Genomic DNA, 15,267 nt, shown 5'->3' on the forward strand with positions numbered 1-15,267 from the left:
TGTAAAACCCCTGTAGTAAAATCCGTCCTTTACTCAGGATTCATTCATATTTCACAGTCCTATTCACATGACCTTCACTTTTAAAAGCTAAATGTTATACTTCCTGTACTGGTGACCCCATGCAATCTGAACCTCATGAGTTGTCACGCAGCAGAACGCCACAGGTGATCTGAAGATTAATGTGCAGCATGACCGCAGACCCCCAACCCCCCCCACCCAACACACACACCCCCCCACCCCCACTCAGGTGCTTTCAGGGCGCCCATTAGGCTGCCTCTGCCTCAGGGGCAGAGCTTTGAATAATATAAGCTACGAGGAAGCAGACTGTGGTGCAGGCACCGCAGCTCTGATTTCCTCTCAGAGAATGTTCCGGAGTCGCAGGTCAATGCCCAGCCCTGCTCGACAGCGGCAGGCAGCACTTACACAGCGGCAGGAATTATGGCTTCAAAAACCGGAGTAGGCTTACAGCGAGCAGTCGCGGGCCTTTGAAGGCCTTGTGGAAAAAAGACTGGGAAAGGAAAAGATAATTGTTGTGAGGTTGATGCGTAATGATTCCCTCCTCTTTTTCGCTCTGACTGGCTCTTCGTTTTTCCACGTTTGTCGACCTGCCGGTCAGCCAGCCTGTGTCCATCGCTCTCTTTCTCCCATGACTGTGTGTCCGGTGTACAACGGAATTTAAACCCCAGCGTGCACGCATGCACAGAACGCTCTGTCTTCATTAGAGTGAGTGAGAGGTTTGTGTGTGGCCTGGAGCAGCAAAATAAGTGTGGTTCTGTGCTGAATGTGATCGCTGTCAGACACAGGATGTCTGCACACTCTCTCACAGCCACACAGCCAACTGCAGCCTCCAACACACACACACACACACACACACACACACACACACACACACACACACACACACACACACACACACACACAGACACACTTATGTTCCCATACACACTAGCACAATTCAACCTAGCCCTACCTACTTCTTCTAACTAACACTACCTGTACAAACCACACTGAATACCGAATAAGCACTAGTATTAGTATCCCTCTCTATTGCACTCAACAAGTGACAGAAGGGAAAAACGGATGTCCGTGAAAGACACACACACACACACACACACACACACACACACACACCAAGAGGAGGCTAGAAGGACAGGCAGACAGAGGAGAAAGAGATAGGTGCCGATTCCCACCCAGTCTGCTGTGCACTGAGTGCTCTTTCATTCATATATGCCAAGACAACCATAGTCTGCTAGAGTGTCCAGAAAAACCTTTATCAGCTGGCCCTCTCCAACAGATCACTCTTTGTTTTCACACACATCTCCACACATTCATGTGGTTGGATTGCACGAGAGGCCCTCTCATTAAACGCATCGAAACAGCCTCTCTCTCTCTCTCTCTCTCTCTCTCTCTCTCTCTCTCTCTCTCTCTCTCTCTCTCTCACACACACACACACAAACATTCAAAGTTTTCACACATCTGACCAGGTCTGTTTAAAAACAGCATAGCATCCATCAAAGAACCTTTCACAGTAGTGTGCACAACGTGTCAACAGTGATGTGAAAATGTTTTGGTATTTCACGTAAATGCAGAGCTTTGTGTTAACTGGTACGGTTTCGGTTCTTAAAGAACAGCCTCACTGCTGTACTAACAGAATGACTTTATCATAAACCTTTTTACGCTTATGTTCTTTACGCTTTTGCCACACAAGAAAAACCACGAACATGTAAAGCACTGAAATGACCAAGAAAGAGAGAGAGAAATAAAAAATAGAAACTAAAACTGCCAGATTGGTACCACTGAGTCTGAACATCATTCTGAAATAAGTAAGGAAGTTTTTTTCTTTTCATTCCATTGTCTGTTAAAGTACCTGCGATCATAAAAGGGAGAGATTACAGTGTTTTATGAGCAACAATCTTGAACAACCTTGTGGCTTTTTTACTTTCATGTCAAGGTTGTGGTTGGGATTCACCCCAAAATATATAAAAAGTGTCACAACTAAATTGTTTGAACAATATCACGACTACCCTACTCTTCTTCACATCTCTTCACATAAACCTTTACGCTGTAAAACCTTTCATTTAAACCACATGCATATGGGCAGGCCAGTTTAGAGGACATACATTCATTTTAGTCCAAAGATTTTTAGTTAGCTTCAAGACTAGTTTTATCATCAATGTGGTCGTTCCAGAGTGAGCCAAGAAAGCATTCCTGTAACAGAATGAGCTGAAAGAGAAGGACCTATCAGGGCATTGGGTCACAGAAGACATTTCTTTGGAAGCTCACTTCGGTGGTCTCTCGTCATCCGCTCCCTCCCTCTCCGTCCAGATTGTCAGTTCCAATCTAAACCAATTCCCTGAACCCTAAATCCAAATCATCACCCTGGACCGCAGGTTGCCTGAATACGGGCCCGTGAATCCGATACTCTGCTGGGGTTTGAGGCTTGACAGAGGTGCTGAGAGCCATGCAGTGAGGGGGCCCAACCACCCGCCATATTGCCGCCCAGTATACAGTGTCATGTTCGCAGAACAATCGGCCGTGTCCTTGCAGCAGGGTAAACAGCAGAGGCTGTCAGCCGGTGTCAGGTTTGGCCTTTTCAAAGCGAACGGGGCGGAATGACAGATGACTGCCCTAAGTGCGGCTGACACGCCGCTGATAATGGCCGTTTGAGTGCTGATGCAGAGAGGCGAAGTGAGATGTGCGAGGGAGATCCTCTCCCCCACACACACACAGCTCATGGCTATACCAAACACACCACTGGGAGGACTGGGAAGTGCTTCCATTGACGGCGGCCCGCTTAGTGGATCCTGGGATCCAGGTGGAATTTTACACGGTGCAGATGAATATGGAAGCTGGCAGTATTAACCCATCATCTGACTGTAGCACTGTGAAAATCTGCTGCATCACAATATATCAAACATGACTGTCAAGCTTATATTGTCATGTGCTTATGTTGAACAAACATGGACACCCACCACTATTAAGTATTCCAATTGTTTAAAAAAGTTTATTGCGATTTATCCTCACGAGACTTTTACATGATGTTTCATTATTATTATTTTATTCTCATTTTTTGAATTTGTATATATATATAAATATGAATGTGATTGCAATTGGAAGCATGCTAAATATCTTCTTTTATAAGGTCCTAGTTGGTTTACTAATTTAAATTATTTGATTTGTTTAAGTATTTATATATTACTTAAGACTTGAGGCAATTAAAGTCTGGTCTAGGAATACTCCTTTGTAAAAAAAAATGCAAAGAAATTACAATTTTAATAAGGGCTTTAAATTGATGGGTAAAAGCTTTTCCTTTTAATTAATTCATAAGTGAGCTTCATAGTCATTGCACACACATCATTGCATGGCAGAGAAACCCTCTTCTGATCTACTTATACGGTGGTCTGTTACATAATGTGACAGTAATGAAATTACTGAATTCTAAAGTGAGTTAATACATAGCTAAGTGGAAATCTACTGAGCATGACTTACATGTGTGCTGGAGGAGCAGTACAACGCTGTGTACTAGATCTCAATCGGCCTTAAGGTCCCTCACTGTAAATCAGCTGACCCTTTCAGAAACCTCTCCATGAATTAGGCTGGGCAGCAGAGCTCTTGGTAAATCACCTCCAGCTAATCGGGCCGGGGTGCGCAGGGTTGACATGCCGCAAAAACAACATGTCTGACACGGTCGGCACGAGCAGGCCTGTAACTTGAGCCGAGCAGCACTGGCGTGCCAGCATCCCCAAACCCGGCACAGGGAGGGAGAAAAACTCCCCAATTAGAACAGCCACCCCCCACACACACACCCCTTGAGCCCACGGATCAGCTCTCCGAATCCCCATAGCATACCCAGCAGGGTCCCTCCATCTGGACGTATTTGCAGCCTTACAGGGGCCATGGCGGCAATAAAGAGAACGTTCACCCGAGGCACGCTCCAGAACTGCCACTCGCTAGACACAGAACAGACTGGGGAGGGGGACGGCTCACAAAAAACAACAACAAAAAAAAAAGGGCTGGGATTCAACTCAGAAGCACAGGAGCACTTATACACCGCTGCCCATCTGTCAGCCATTATGCACACAGCCGTTCAACTGACAAACAGTCCTATGGTACGCAGGGAAAATGGGGGTCCTTTTTGAAAAAAGCCTCTAATATCATATGTGTATCTATACAGTAAGCATATGGAAATCAGGGAACCCAAACAATCAGATCTATTGGATATGGAGAGGTAATCAGATACTTATCGATCAGACAATTCCCACAGTGTGTCTGTGCTATGGAAACATTTTCAAATCAAACTAGAACCACTGCATTGGCCAGATCTTCTAAATAAACCATCTTCTAAATAAAACAATAAAGCCCTAAATTAGACAAGGGTATGTGGACCGATGATTATGATGTACAGCTGTATCTGAGGCTACACAAGTCTCAAAGGTCGGGACCCATGTTTCACTAGATGCTTCCCCCCTCACACAGAAGCGTAACACATCTCAGCCCTCTCTCACTACTGACGCACGTTTCTCTGACCTTCCTCCTACAGTGTCCATGCTTTCCTTTTACTTTATCCCACTGCCTCTTCATACATGCCTGTTTCTGTCTGTTTCGCTGTGATTTTTAATTTTGTACACTATTCTTATTTCTGTTTTTAGGTTTTCCTCATTTTTAGTCATTTATTGTTTAGTTGTTTAGTTAGTTAATACTTTATTGTATTGTTTTGAAATGCTGTGAAAGACAAAGCAAGACATGATGGCAATTCAAAAGGCTCCACATAAAAGAATTAAATATCAAGCTTATTATAACCCGAGATTTCATTTCAGGAAGGCTTTTAGGAAAAAATAGATTACATAGATAAACAAAAATATTGTTATAAGTAGAAAAACACAATAACATTTTTAAAAAATGATTTACATTGAACAAATTACAAAAGGAAGGTGTTGAATTGAAAAGCCTAAATAAACTAGGAAGAAAAAGAAATGTCTAAAATTGCTAAAAGTGTCTAAAAGTGCTAAAAGTTCAAATAACAAATATAAAGTGTCAAGATAAAAGAAGAAAATAAAGACAGTATATATTAATAATTATATGGAATAAAAGGGCATTTTAATGCTCTAAAAGCTAAAAGTGCAGTGCTACACAAACACACAAAAAACGATTACATTTCAATTTGGATTAAATTTGGACTGGAAAATGACTACATCTGAGGCAAGTCTAATATTATCAGGAAGATTATGTCTGCTTTCGGCACCATAATGACTTAATCCCTCTCCCTGTTTGGTTCTATTTCTAGACACCATTAGCTCACTGGTTGCTAGTGTTCTGAGAGGTCTGTGCTTTTCAACATGATTAGAGATGTATTATGGTCCTATGCCATTTATATACAGTTAGAAGAACTTTAAATCAATTTTGTAACTAATTGATAGTGTAAGAATCTGTGGAGTAATTTGATCATTTTGCTTTGTTCTGGTAAGCATTCCAGCAGCTGTATTTTGAATAAGCTATAATTGGGTAATTGTTTAATTGTTTAATTCACCTACATTCACCTAATTGATAAGGAGGTTTTTCTTGTTCCAGTACTCTCTCATGTCATTATGTATAGTGTGGAAAAGTGGTACCCACGGAAAGTAGAGCCCCTTTATGTTGGCAAACTACTGCCAGCACTGAAGAGGGATGTTCCTGAGGCCAATTAGGCAAATGTAGGTGAAAATCATACAGCTATACATGTACTTAGAAGTAATTTTGTAGGTAGATAACAATGATTAAAAAAAAGAAAAGAAAATGAAAATTCAGTGTAAAAGTTTTACAAGTAAGGTCCACTTGTTTTAGTTTGGAGGGGAAAAAAGTTTAAATTTGGACGGAAAAATGTTTCAATTTGGCTGCCCAGTTGTTATGAGGACTTCCATTCAGGCTTCTGACTGCATCATAGTGCTGAGACTACTCTTATATAATGACACTGGTCTAAACACATCCATATCTGTACTCGTGCTTCCTGATCTTAGTGTTGCATTTGACACTGTTGATTATAACATCCTCCTAGTCAGGCTGGTAAACTGGGTTGGGTTATCTAATAGTCCTGAGCTGGTTCATATTATATGTGGAAGATAGGGGCTGCTTTATTGCCATTGGCAATAATTAATCTCAGTGACCATCCTTGTCTTGTGAAGTCCCACAAGGATCTATTTTTGGGACCTTCCTGCTCTCTCTATAGGCTTCCACTAGAGTTAATCCATATAAATAGCAAAATAGGTGATAGTGAAATTCTCAAAATATTTGGATTCATCATACATAAAAACAGGTATTTTTAGAATTGGTTGAATTGGACAAAACATTTTTATCCAGTTATCATTTAACACTTTTTGTTGAACTGGATTTAGTATTATCTTATCCATAAATAGAAGATTTGAATTAGATCTAAATCTCACTTTTTCTAAAAGCAGCTTAATGTCCAGGAAACATGCTAGAAAGTAGCGATCTTTAGACTTGCAATGAACCCATTTCTATACAGCTACAGATTTCTTTTAAAAAGTGAATATGCAAGATATCAAGACTGCACATAGATCTTAGATGTTGGACTTTTACCTTCTTATTGCAAGGGAGCTTAGGTTATTCTTGCTGCTTCTGTCAGAGAAGTAGGATTGTCTAGCTTTATTCCAAATTGTAACTACTGAGTTTCTCTTTGTAGATTTCAGAGTGTATTTGGAATTTAGTGCATCTCCACTTCTGGGGTTTTACTACCATGCGGAATTGCCATGGTGTTTTCTGTTTACTAGAAATCAATCAATTAATTAATTAATAATGACTTAATTCATTTTCCCAGGTGTCAAACATCAATAATGCTCCCAACTTTAGAGTTATATATATAATTCCACTGAAATTCTTTATTAATCCAAAAAATCGAGAGCAGTAGACTGCCATAACATGCCTCTTTCTCCTCTTCTGGCTACAGCAGTCTATCTTCAAAGGCTCCCAGAGAGGCATACGTCCTCCCCTCCCCCACCTGCTCACCCGGAATTAAAGTAATTGGTGAACTAATCAGTATTTTCTTTCACAGTCTGAAAAACAGTGAAAACAATGAACAATGAACATCTCTCTCTCTCTCTCTCTCTCTCTCTCTCTCTCTCTCTCTCAGCTTGTGAACTATACTAACATTTTTACTACCGCTACATCTTTAACTACAGTACACTGCAGTTACTCCTGGACAACCATACATCTATATTTACACAAAACTATACATACAATTTGTATTGCATATCTGAAATTTGAAATAAAAATAATATATTTTGATAATACAAAACTTAACATATACATTAAGACCTAATTTCATTTTTATCATTGTTTATTATTTTACCGTTTGTGCATTTTTTCTTACTATATTTGTTGCTACTTCTTGACATCTGAAGACAATTAAAAAAACTGAGAAATGACAAACAGCAACCTCTTGTGGACAAAAGCAGAATATAATGTAGATCACCATAATGATTTAATGCTATGAATAATCATTAATATCTATATATTATTGTATACTGACGAGTCGTGCGTGTCCATTGTCTTTGTTTTCTAACCATAATAAGCAAGCATAAGTGATCTGTTGGTATTAGAGTAACTGATAACAAAAGCTTTCTTTAAAAGGCACCTTCAAGAAAAGGCACCTTTAAGAAAAACATGTGCTCTAGATTTTTTTTTTATTAGGTTAACCCCAATTGGTAAATCACTACACCAATCAGAATCAGCATTTCCTCTGATTGGCTGATGACAGACTGTCAGTCACACTGTGAGGCCAGTATTGGGGAGGAGCTTTCTGGCCAGTTACACGAAAGAGTGCTATGCAATGGAGCTCTACTAAGATCTACCAACAAACCCATCAGCAGTAATCGAACATCCAAAACATGAGAATGTTGCACATTCAGCATAAATGTAACAAATATCAAGCACTATTAAACTGACAATGTAACATACATTTGAAGCATAAATATTCTGTTTGAATAAGTATTCAGAAGTCACCTTAAGGATGAATAAAAAAGATATGGGTTTTGGTGGTAACTAATCTGTAGTAGAATATTCACTCCGTATATCTAAGGTTTTTTTATGATTAACATATTATTGGGAAAGGATAAGGAAAAACAAATACAAATAAAGGAATATTAATTTAAACAGATAAAATGTAAAAAGATGGACAAACACCAAGAGTTTGGGAGATTAATGAAAGTTGTATAGTTTAAGTATAGTTATGATTACCAAGTATTAATTCTAATTTATTTCATTTGTCCATGTATGTGTTGGGTGATATCTCGATTTCTGACATCTCTCCCACTACTGTGACGAGGTTGCTTTACTTTTTTTCCACACCCATAAGACCAAGATACAGAAATTAAACTTGTAACAAATAATTGTTTAAAATTCACAGATGAACAGACCTAGTGATGGTAATTTACGATTTTCTTTACGCTCTCATTTTTGTTAAATGAAAATGTCATAGCGCTAGTAGGTTTAACTTCACACCAAGCAAGTGAGTCCCCTCTAGCGGTCAACAGATAATACTGCCAGTGCCACAGCTTTTTCAGTCTCCAGGCTTTGGGAGACTCTTAAATGGGCAGACATCTCGACTCAATAAGAAAGTAAGATATGACATGGCGGATGTAGGGATTCAGGGTGGGTACTGAGACAATGACCTCATCGTTAAAAAAAACATCAATCGATATTTTTAAGAATAGCATCCTGTGTAGTTCGATATACGTTCAGAATTTAATCCACGAGAGATTTCATTAGTCGAGGTTTTGCTAAGGGTAAACGCCGTCTCTCTACCCATGGTTTCAGGTTTTATTAAGCTGGTCTGAGAGTTGTCTGAGACACCAAAAGTCAGTAGTTTGCATACTTTCATGCTGAAACTATTCATTTACCGTACGTCTTGTGGAAAAGATACTGTAATCTTATTTTAGAAGGGACCACTAATATAATGACACCATGATTTTTATGCGCTTACGTGACACTACGCAAAATGATTCCGTGAACTCGGGAATCACCTGCGGTCATATAAATTGCTTACTTTACTTTATAAATGCATATTATTGCTACAAAGCTCGCCACCAAAGAAAATAATTTGCTATTAATTATTCATCAACTACATTTGCAGCTCGTCAAACAACCAGTTTCAGAATATCCTGTTCTTTCCGGACGCTCTAGGGATGCGCCGCCGCTTTAAGGGCTCCCCCTCCCCCCCCCGCACTTCCGTCTCCCAATCGGCCATTTTTAATTTAACTCATTCATGAAAAGTTATGTAAACACAACATGGGCATTAAAGCCATGTCGGCAGCATCATCATCGCATAATAAATCCAGCGGGTGCTAAACTGTAACGGTACCGCTAGCTGACTTTTTGGAATAGAGTGGTACATTGTTTTCTGCGCGATTTCGAGCCTGTCAGCCGCACTGGGACTAGCCTCTGATAAAAGAGCCGCGCCAGTCAGGTGGGCCAGCAGCCAGTTCCACCTTTCTTTAACCGCGGCCTTGCTTTACCATTGCTATTAAAATTAATGATTCAGACGTTCGCGCTCTTAACGTGCTTTCTTCACAACAGGACAGCATTCTCAGTGTATCCAAAAGATCACATTAAACGTTGCATTTGAATAAGATAATAGGGCAGGTTTTTTGTTTTTTTTTTACAGAAAACTATTGTGTGATGTATTAAACTATTCGGTATCCGTTGTTTGTCACAGTTGTTTGTTAAATATAAGTATTTTAATCTTTAAAAAAAATCGTAAAATATAGTATTTTCTTGACTCTCCCCTCTCTTGAGTTGTTAACGCAGAAATACTAGAATAGCTCCCTGTGTGTGTTTTCACGAACAAGGAAATGTGTATGTATGTACAGAAAACCCCTGGAGAGGAGGAGACTAGAAGTGTCATACATGCTTGAGTTCGGTGTTTTCACTAAACTTTTTCAGTGTGTTAAAACAGAAGACCGGAGTCTGCATTTCTTCACCGATGACATTTATTGTCGTTGTCATTCCTTTATGAGAGCAACATTTAGCGTAGTTTCACATCGCAGTCAAACCTAGGAAATTCCAGCTAAGTTACAACGCCTGACCTTCAGTCTCCACCGTGCAGCACAGGCTTGCAATTACAGCATATGGGGATTGTAAATAAGTGAAGTTAAATAGCTTCACAAATACGAGGATTCAGTATGGCGTGTGCTCCTTACAGTCGTAACATTTATATCGAGGTCGCCAACAGTGCCTTCTGTATGTATCACGCACAAAGTACAATAAATAGCTTGCATCAAAAGACAACAAAAACGACTTGGTTTTAATTAATTCCAGTCTAATCACTTAAATCTAACCGTAACATTTTTAATCACTAGTCATAATTCTGAAATGACTGTTGACATGTTTTCAGCAAAACATGAGGAAAAAACAGAATGTGAAAAACAGGAAGGCGGAGGAGACTACCGTTGTCCAGGAGTTTGCCGTGGAAAAAATAATTCGAAGGAGAGTCAACGATGGAAAAGTCGAGTATTATCTGAAGTGGAAAGGCTTCACAGAGTGAGTGTACAGGAGTGTGTTACAGAGTGGCTATTTACACATGTTTTTAAGGCCTTGAGTTGGGTAACTCAACTTCCTGTCAGGTCTAGAAGAGTCTACCTGCCTTGATCTTTCAAATTCAACCCAAAATTCTTGAACAAGATGCCTCTGATGTATAAATCTAATGTAAATGAAAGGTTCTTGTTCAGTGCTGAAATAAAGCCTGTGGTTTAGGCTGTGGTAATTCCATAACGCACACCCCGACCTCTTGCCAGCTAGAATCTAAGTTAACATCATTAACTCAGGGAGATTATTTCTTGCTGTTTGCACATGGTATTTTGCGAATATTAACCAGGTCTGCTCTGTCTCCTCAGTGCTGAGAACACCTGGGAACCAGAGGACAATCTTGACTGTCCGGAGCTGATTGAGGAGTTCCTCAGGAACTTGGCTGTCTCGGGTGAGACTGGGAGAGGGGACAGTCCTGCTCCAGAGCCTGTTATCCAACCCAAGGAAGAACTAACTGAGTTTGATGCTGATGTAAGTGTCTATGCCAGTGGTAAACAGACCCATATAGACCATATATATTTACACCACACCTTTGGGAATGACCCATGACTAATAATCACCAAAAATATTCTGATGCAATCAGTATGGTAGTTTCCAGATATGCAATATGTTCTAGAAGTTCAAGAATTTGGTCCCGACGTCAGGGTTTTTTTTTGTAAACACTAACACTGCTCTTATTTTCTAAACTGGTGGTCCATCAGCAGCAGAGTGAGTTGATAGAGCGTGAGGCCAGTGATCCCGGGGACTGTGACCCAAAGGCCGTTGCCGAGCAGCCCCCCACCCCAGAGCCGGAGTGCATCATCGGGTCCACGGCCAGACACGGAGAGCTCATGTTCCTCGTCAAATGGCACGGATCCTCCGCTCTATGTTTTCTTTTTTTGGCTGTACAGGAATATTAGCCACATGCTAATGGCAGTTCTCCTGCCCTTGCAGGAGAGACATGGATGACGTGGCTCTGCTGTCAGCCAGGGAGGCCAGCTCAAGGTGGCCACAGATGGTCATTGGGTTTTATGAGGAGAAGCTGACATGGCACGCAGAAGAGGAACAGTGATGAGAAAAGTGGAAAATGCCTCCTTTCAACATTTCCTCTTGATCACGCCTCCCCATGAACACATTTCACTGTGTGACTTACCATTGTTGTGAAAATTTGTGAATCCCTGCACCACTGTGAAACTCACCCTAGCACACTGAGCCTGTAGAGGAATAGGATTTCCTGTTGAGATACACTGTAGCATGCTGTTTTGCAAATCATTCACACGAAATAGACTAGACATAGTGTGTGTGGTTGGTTTATCAATGCTGCGTTTATCTGTTGTTTTGAAAAGTGTTTTAGTAGTTTGCTGTAGTTGTAATATGACTTGAAAAGACTTGAGGGACGACAGAAGCTGCTAAGTCCTGGGCTGATACAGTCCTAGTAAGGACCTGGAGCGGCCGTTGTCATGAGGAGAGTTCACTCATCCTGTCTGTGTGTGTAAACCCCAGTTTTAGCGCTTACTCTACTGTGATTAAGACCAGTGATCTGTGAGGTCAGAGCTTGTAGCTTTGTTCATTTGCACAAAAAAAAGTGTAGCCTGAAATCAGTTTTTCCTTAGAAGTAACTTAATGTCTTATGCCAGCTCCATTATGGTGGTGCTGCTGTCTTGTTTGCAAAAAGTGGTTTTATCACTTTCATGTTCTGTTCATTGGACAGTTGTGTGGAGTAGGTAACTCCCGGTGCTTAATAAACGTCAACTTACCTCAAAAAATGATCTTGTTAATCTCATTGAATGCGTAATCACTAGTAATTGCAGAATTTTACTGATTCTATGTACTATACACGAGAGCCTAAATGAAAACCTGTGGAAACCAGAGAAGACAATCCTGCTCCAGAGGCAAAATGTGTGGTATTGAGGTCTGTGGTACAAACACATTCTCAGAAATCTTATATCCTATGGTGATAATGATGGTACAAATGTTTTAAATTTTACTTATTTAACTGATGTGTCCATCTTTGGATTGTGTAAAAACTGGTATGGCTGAAGCAACCAGCCAGCCAAAGTGGGAACTACTATCTTTCCATAAAAAAAACTCCGATGACACAGATATTTTGATCCCACAAACTTCCCTTTTCGTTTGTCGACTTCTCATTCTACTTCACACGCATTACATCTCTGTCTGAGTGAAAAGCATCTTGCTGTGCCACTCCATCCCAACTTGTAGTCCCATGAAAGAATTTATTAATGTGTGGGTGCGGGATCCCCGCATTCAGAAGGAGGACTTCTGGCATGCTTATATGGATTTTGAAATCTGCATACATGTAAGTGTACCATCTCACACAAGATGACCACTATTACTCTGGGTTGGAATTGCTATAAGTAGGTTTTACTGGTAGAGTGGCAGTAATTGTGTGACTCTTTTTTCTTAGACGAACAGTTTGGCTTTCAATAAGAAGAGCTCTTGTGTGCGGAGGAGGTACAGTGAGTTTGTGTGGCTGAGGCAAAAGTTGCGGAAAAATGCCTTGCTTCTGTACGTACCCCTGGGATGACGTGGCTCGGGATTATTAAGACAGTACTGATTCAAAGTATAGTTGTATTCACTATAGAGCTTTGTCTTTAATATTCACCTAGTGTTGAATGGTTTTAAAGAAAATTATTAAATATTAAATTTCTTTTAAAAATAAATATTTGCGTATTTTATATACTCATTAATGTCTTTATAAAGTGATCTCGTACACTTCTAACCTAGTTTGCCCTAGATCTTATGTACGCCCTATATAATGTGCTATTTTTATATGGTGTTACATGAATAACATGGTATAGGTTAACCATGCTGCTGTGTTAATGGGTTGGTTGGATTGTGGTGTGACATTCAGAGTGCATCTACCCGAGCTTCCCCCAAAGAACCCCTTCTTCAGTCTGAACAACGCCCGAATGATCGCCGCCCGCATGGATGGCCTGAGGCGATTCCTAGAAGAGTGAGTGTCCTGGGAGAGCAGGCAGCCTGCAGACATCAAAACCTGTCTGAACGGAAGCTGAAGGTCTAGCCATAAGCCACCTGCAAGTAATTCTTGTCCCACTGTGTGTCGTGCAGGATCGTGTGCAGTCCTATGCTGCTGTCTGACAGCTGCCTCCACCTGTTCCTGCAATCCCAGCTGAGCGTGAGGAAGATGGAGGCGTGCTCTCAGGGCAGGAGCGCCTACACTGTGGCTCAGGCCATCGAGAGCTATTGCGCCCAGGGCCAGCGTTTTGGCTTGGACCCCAACTTACATGTGACGGAAGAGATTGATTCAGAGTGACTAGCTCATAATCGCGTGGACCTTTAGTAATTGGCCTTCGAACTGGGCCGGAACAGGGTCGCATTCAATCACGGTTCACTGCGTTTGCCACGGAAGCATGAATCCAGGACATATATGAAGAAACGATGAATGTGCATGGGGATGTACTTGTTAAACCATCATTTGTAATCTTGTGCCTTTCCAAAGCTGTTCCTTTTTTCTGCAGTCCTGAATGTTGTGCGTTAATTATAATCCCGTAATCTCCTTAACCACTTCACATGGGACCAGAGCCCATCCTAGCAGCACAGGGCGCAAATAGTGGGAACCAACCCTGAACAGGGAGCCAATCCATCACAGGTGTTCAACATAATATTTTAATACTACTGCTCATCAGTACAACTAATAAGATTAAGAATATTATACACATTGGCTGAATGTACAAATGTACAAATATAAATATGGTCTCGTATGTTATATTTTGTTGTTGGAACCACAGACAAGGTTCGAGGAAGTACTTTACTCTGTGCTCATGTACAAGCACACCGAAATGACTTTAGTGCTCAGAGTCATTCTAGAACTTAGTTCGAACTCAAGCCTATATATTATAGCAGGGTTTGGCCATAATAAAGATCATGACCTAAATACGTGTAAAGACCTGATTTAATGATGCTTTAAGATGCTTTGCGTGTTTTTGCCAGCAGATGGCACTTCTGCTCTGCTTGGTTTCTCCACTTGGTGCAGCTACACACTGTTGAGAGCTTCGGTGCTCCAGCCTGCGGTCTTCTGTTATCAGTTTCGAACAGCCCTGCCACACAGCTCATTTGAATGTGGTTTTAACTGTTTTTTTTTTTTTTAACTATTACATATTGAAGGCTTTGATATTTTCAGTGACCTGGAACGTGGTATGGGGGGTTGTCACCTTGTGTGAAGCCTGTCTTTGAAATGTGGCACATGAATCAGGGCAACGTGCAGAACCTATATGGCATCTCTGAAACAACATCATATTATGGACCTTCAAAACCAAACAAAGGCTGTTAAACCCAAACCTAGTTGTGTTCATCATTTCTTTGTTATCTGTTGTAAGTGAGAGAGGGTCTTCAGCTGCTCCACTCTCAGGTCTCTCTCTCCTTTCTCGTTCCATTAAAGACTCGTATGCTCACGCTCACCCTTAAGCTTGAGACGTTCCAGTAATCGCAGTCCCCGAACGCCAGCTCTGCTCCCAGCCGTGCGTGTAAGGACCATGTCAGCTGCCTGCCACTACCTTTCTAACGACGGAGAGCGTCTTAATAGGCTCCCCATGCAGTCAGCTGCCTCTTAGCAGAGCTGGCAGGTCCGTGCCCAAGGAACTCCCAGCGGACACACACACACTGACTTTTCCAGAGCTGTGTATGCGTGTGCGATACACGTGCGCAAGAGAAAGAAGCAAAGAGAGAACGAGA

At 41.1% G+C, this 15,267-nt stretch overlaps 2 protein-coding genes across 5 annotated transcripts; both read left to right on the plus strand.

Moving 5' to 3' along the window:
- Window positions 1–8,549: 8,549 nt before the first annotated feature.
- Window positions 8,550–12,323, plus strand: cbx3b (chromobox homolog 3b). 4 transcript variants are annotated; one of them, XM_026999949.3, is made up of 5 exons: window positions 8,550–8,643; window positions 10,385–10,530; window positions 10,884–11,046; window positions 11,277–11,422; window positions 11,509–12,323. In XM_026999949.3, exons 2-5 carry the CDS (start codon window positions 10,391–10,393, stop codon window positions 11,624–11,626), a joined length of 567 nt encoding a protein of 188 aa, XP_026855750.1. In that variant the 5' UTR covers window positions 8,550–8,643; window positions 10,385–10,390; the 3' UTR covers window positions 11,627–12,323. The 4 variants fall into 4 exon arrangements, with proteins under 4 accessions (XP_026855750.1, XP_026855751.1, XP_026855752.1 ...); XM_026999950.3 differs by having other exon boundaries at window positions 8,568–8,609; XM_026999951.3 differs by lacking the exon at window positions 8,550–8,643 and adding an exon at window positions 9,237–9,457 and having other exon boundaries at window positions 11,280–11,422.
- A 372-nt stretch (window positions 12,324–12,695) lies between these two features.
- Window positions 12,696–14,942, plus strand: snx10b (sorting nexin 10b). Its single transcript, XM_027000029.3, has 4 exons — window positions 12,696–12,871; window positions 12,980–13,080; window positions 13,427–13,528; window positions 13,645–14,942. The coding sequence occupies exons 1-4, from the start codon at window positions 12,779–12,781 to the stop codon at window positions 13,847–13,849; spliced, it is 501 nt and encodes a 166-aa protein (XP_026855830.2). The 5' UTR covers window positions 12,696–12,778; the 3' UTR covers window positions 13,850–14,942.
- The last annotated feature ends 325 nt before the right edge of the window (window positions 14,943–15,267 follow it).

Source organism: Electrophorus electricus, chromosome 14 (assembly GCF_041902795.1).
Source record: "Electrophorus electricus isolate QZ-2024a chromosome 14, ASM4190279v1, whole genome shotgun sequence".
NCBI classification, from domain to species: domain Eukaryota; kingdom Metazoa; phylum Chordata; class Actinopteri; order Gymnotiformes; family Gymnotidae; genus Electrophorus; species Electrophorus electricus.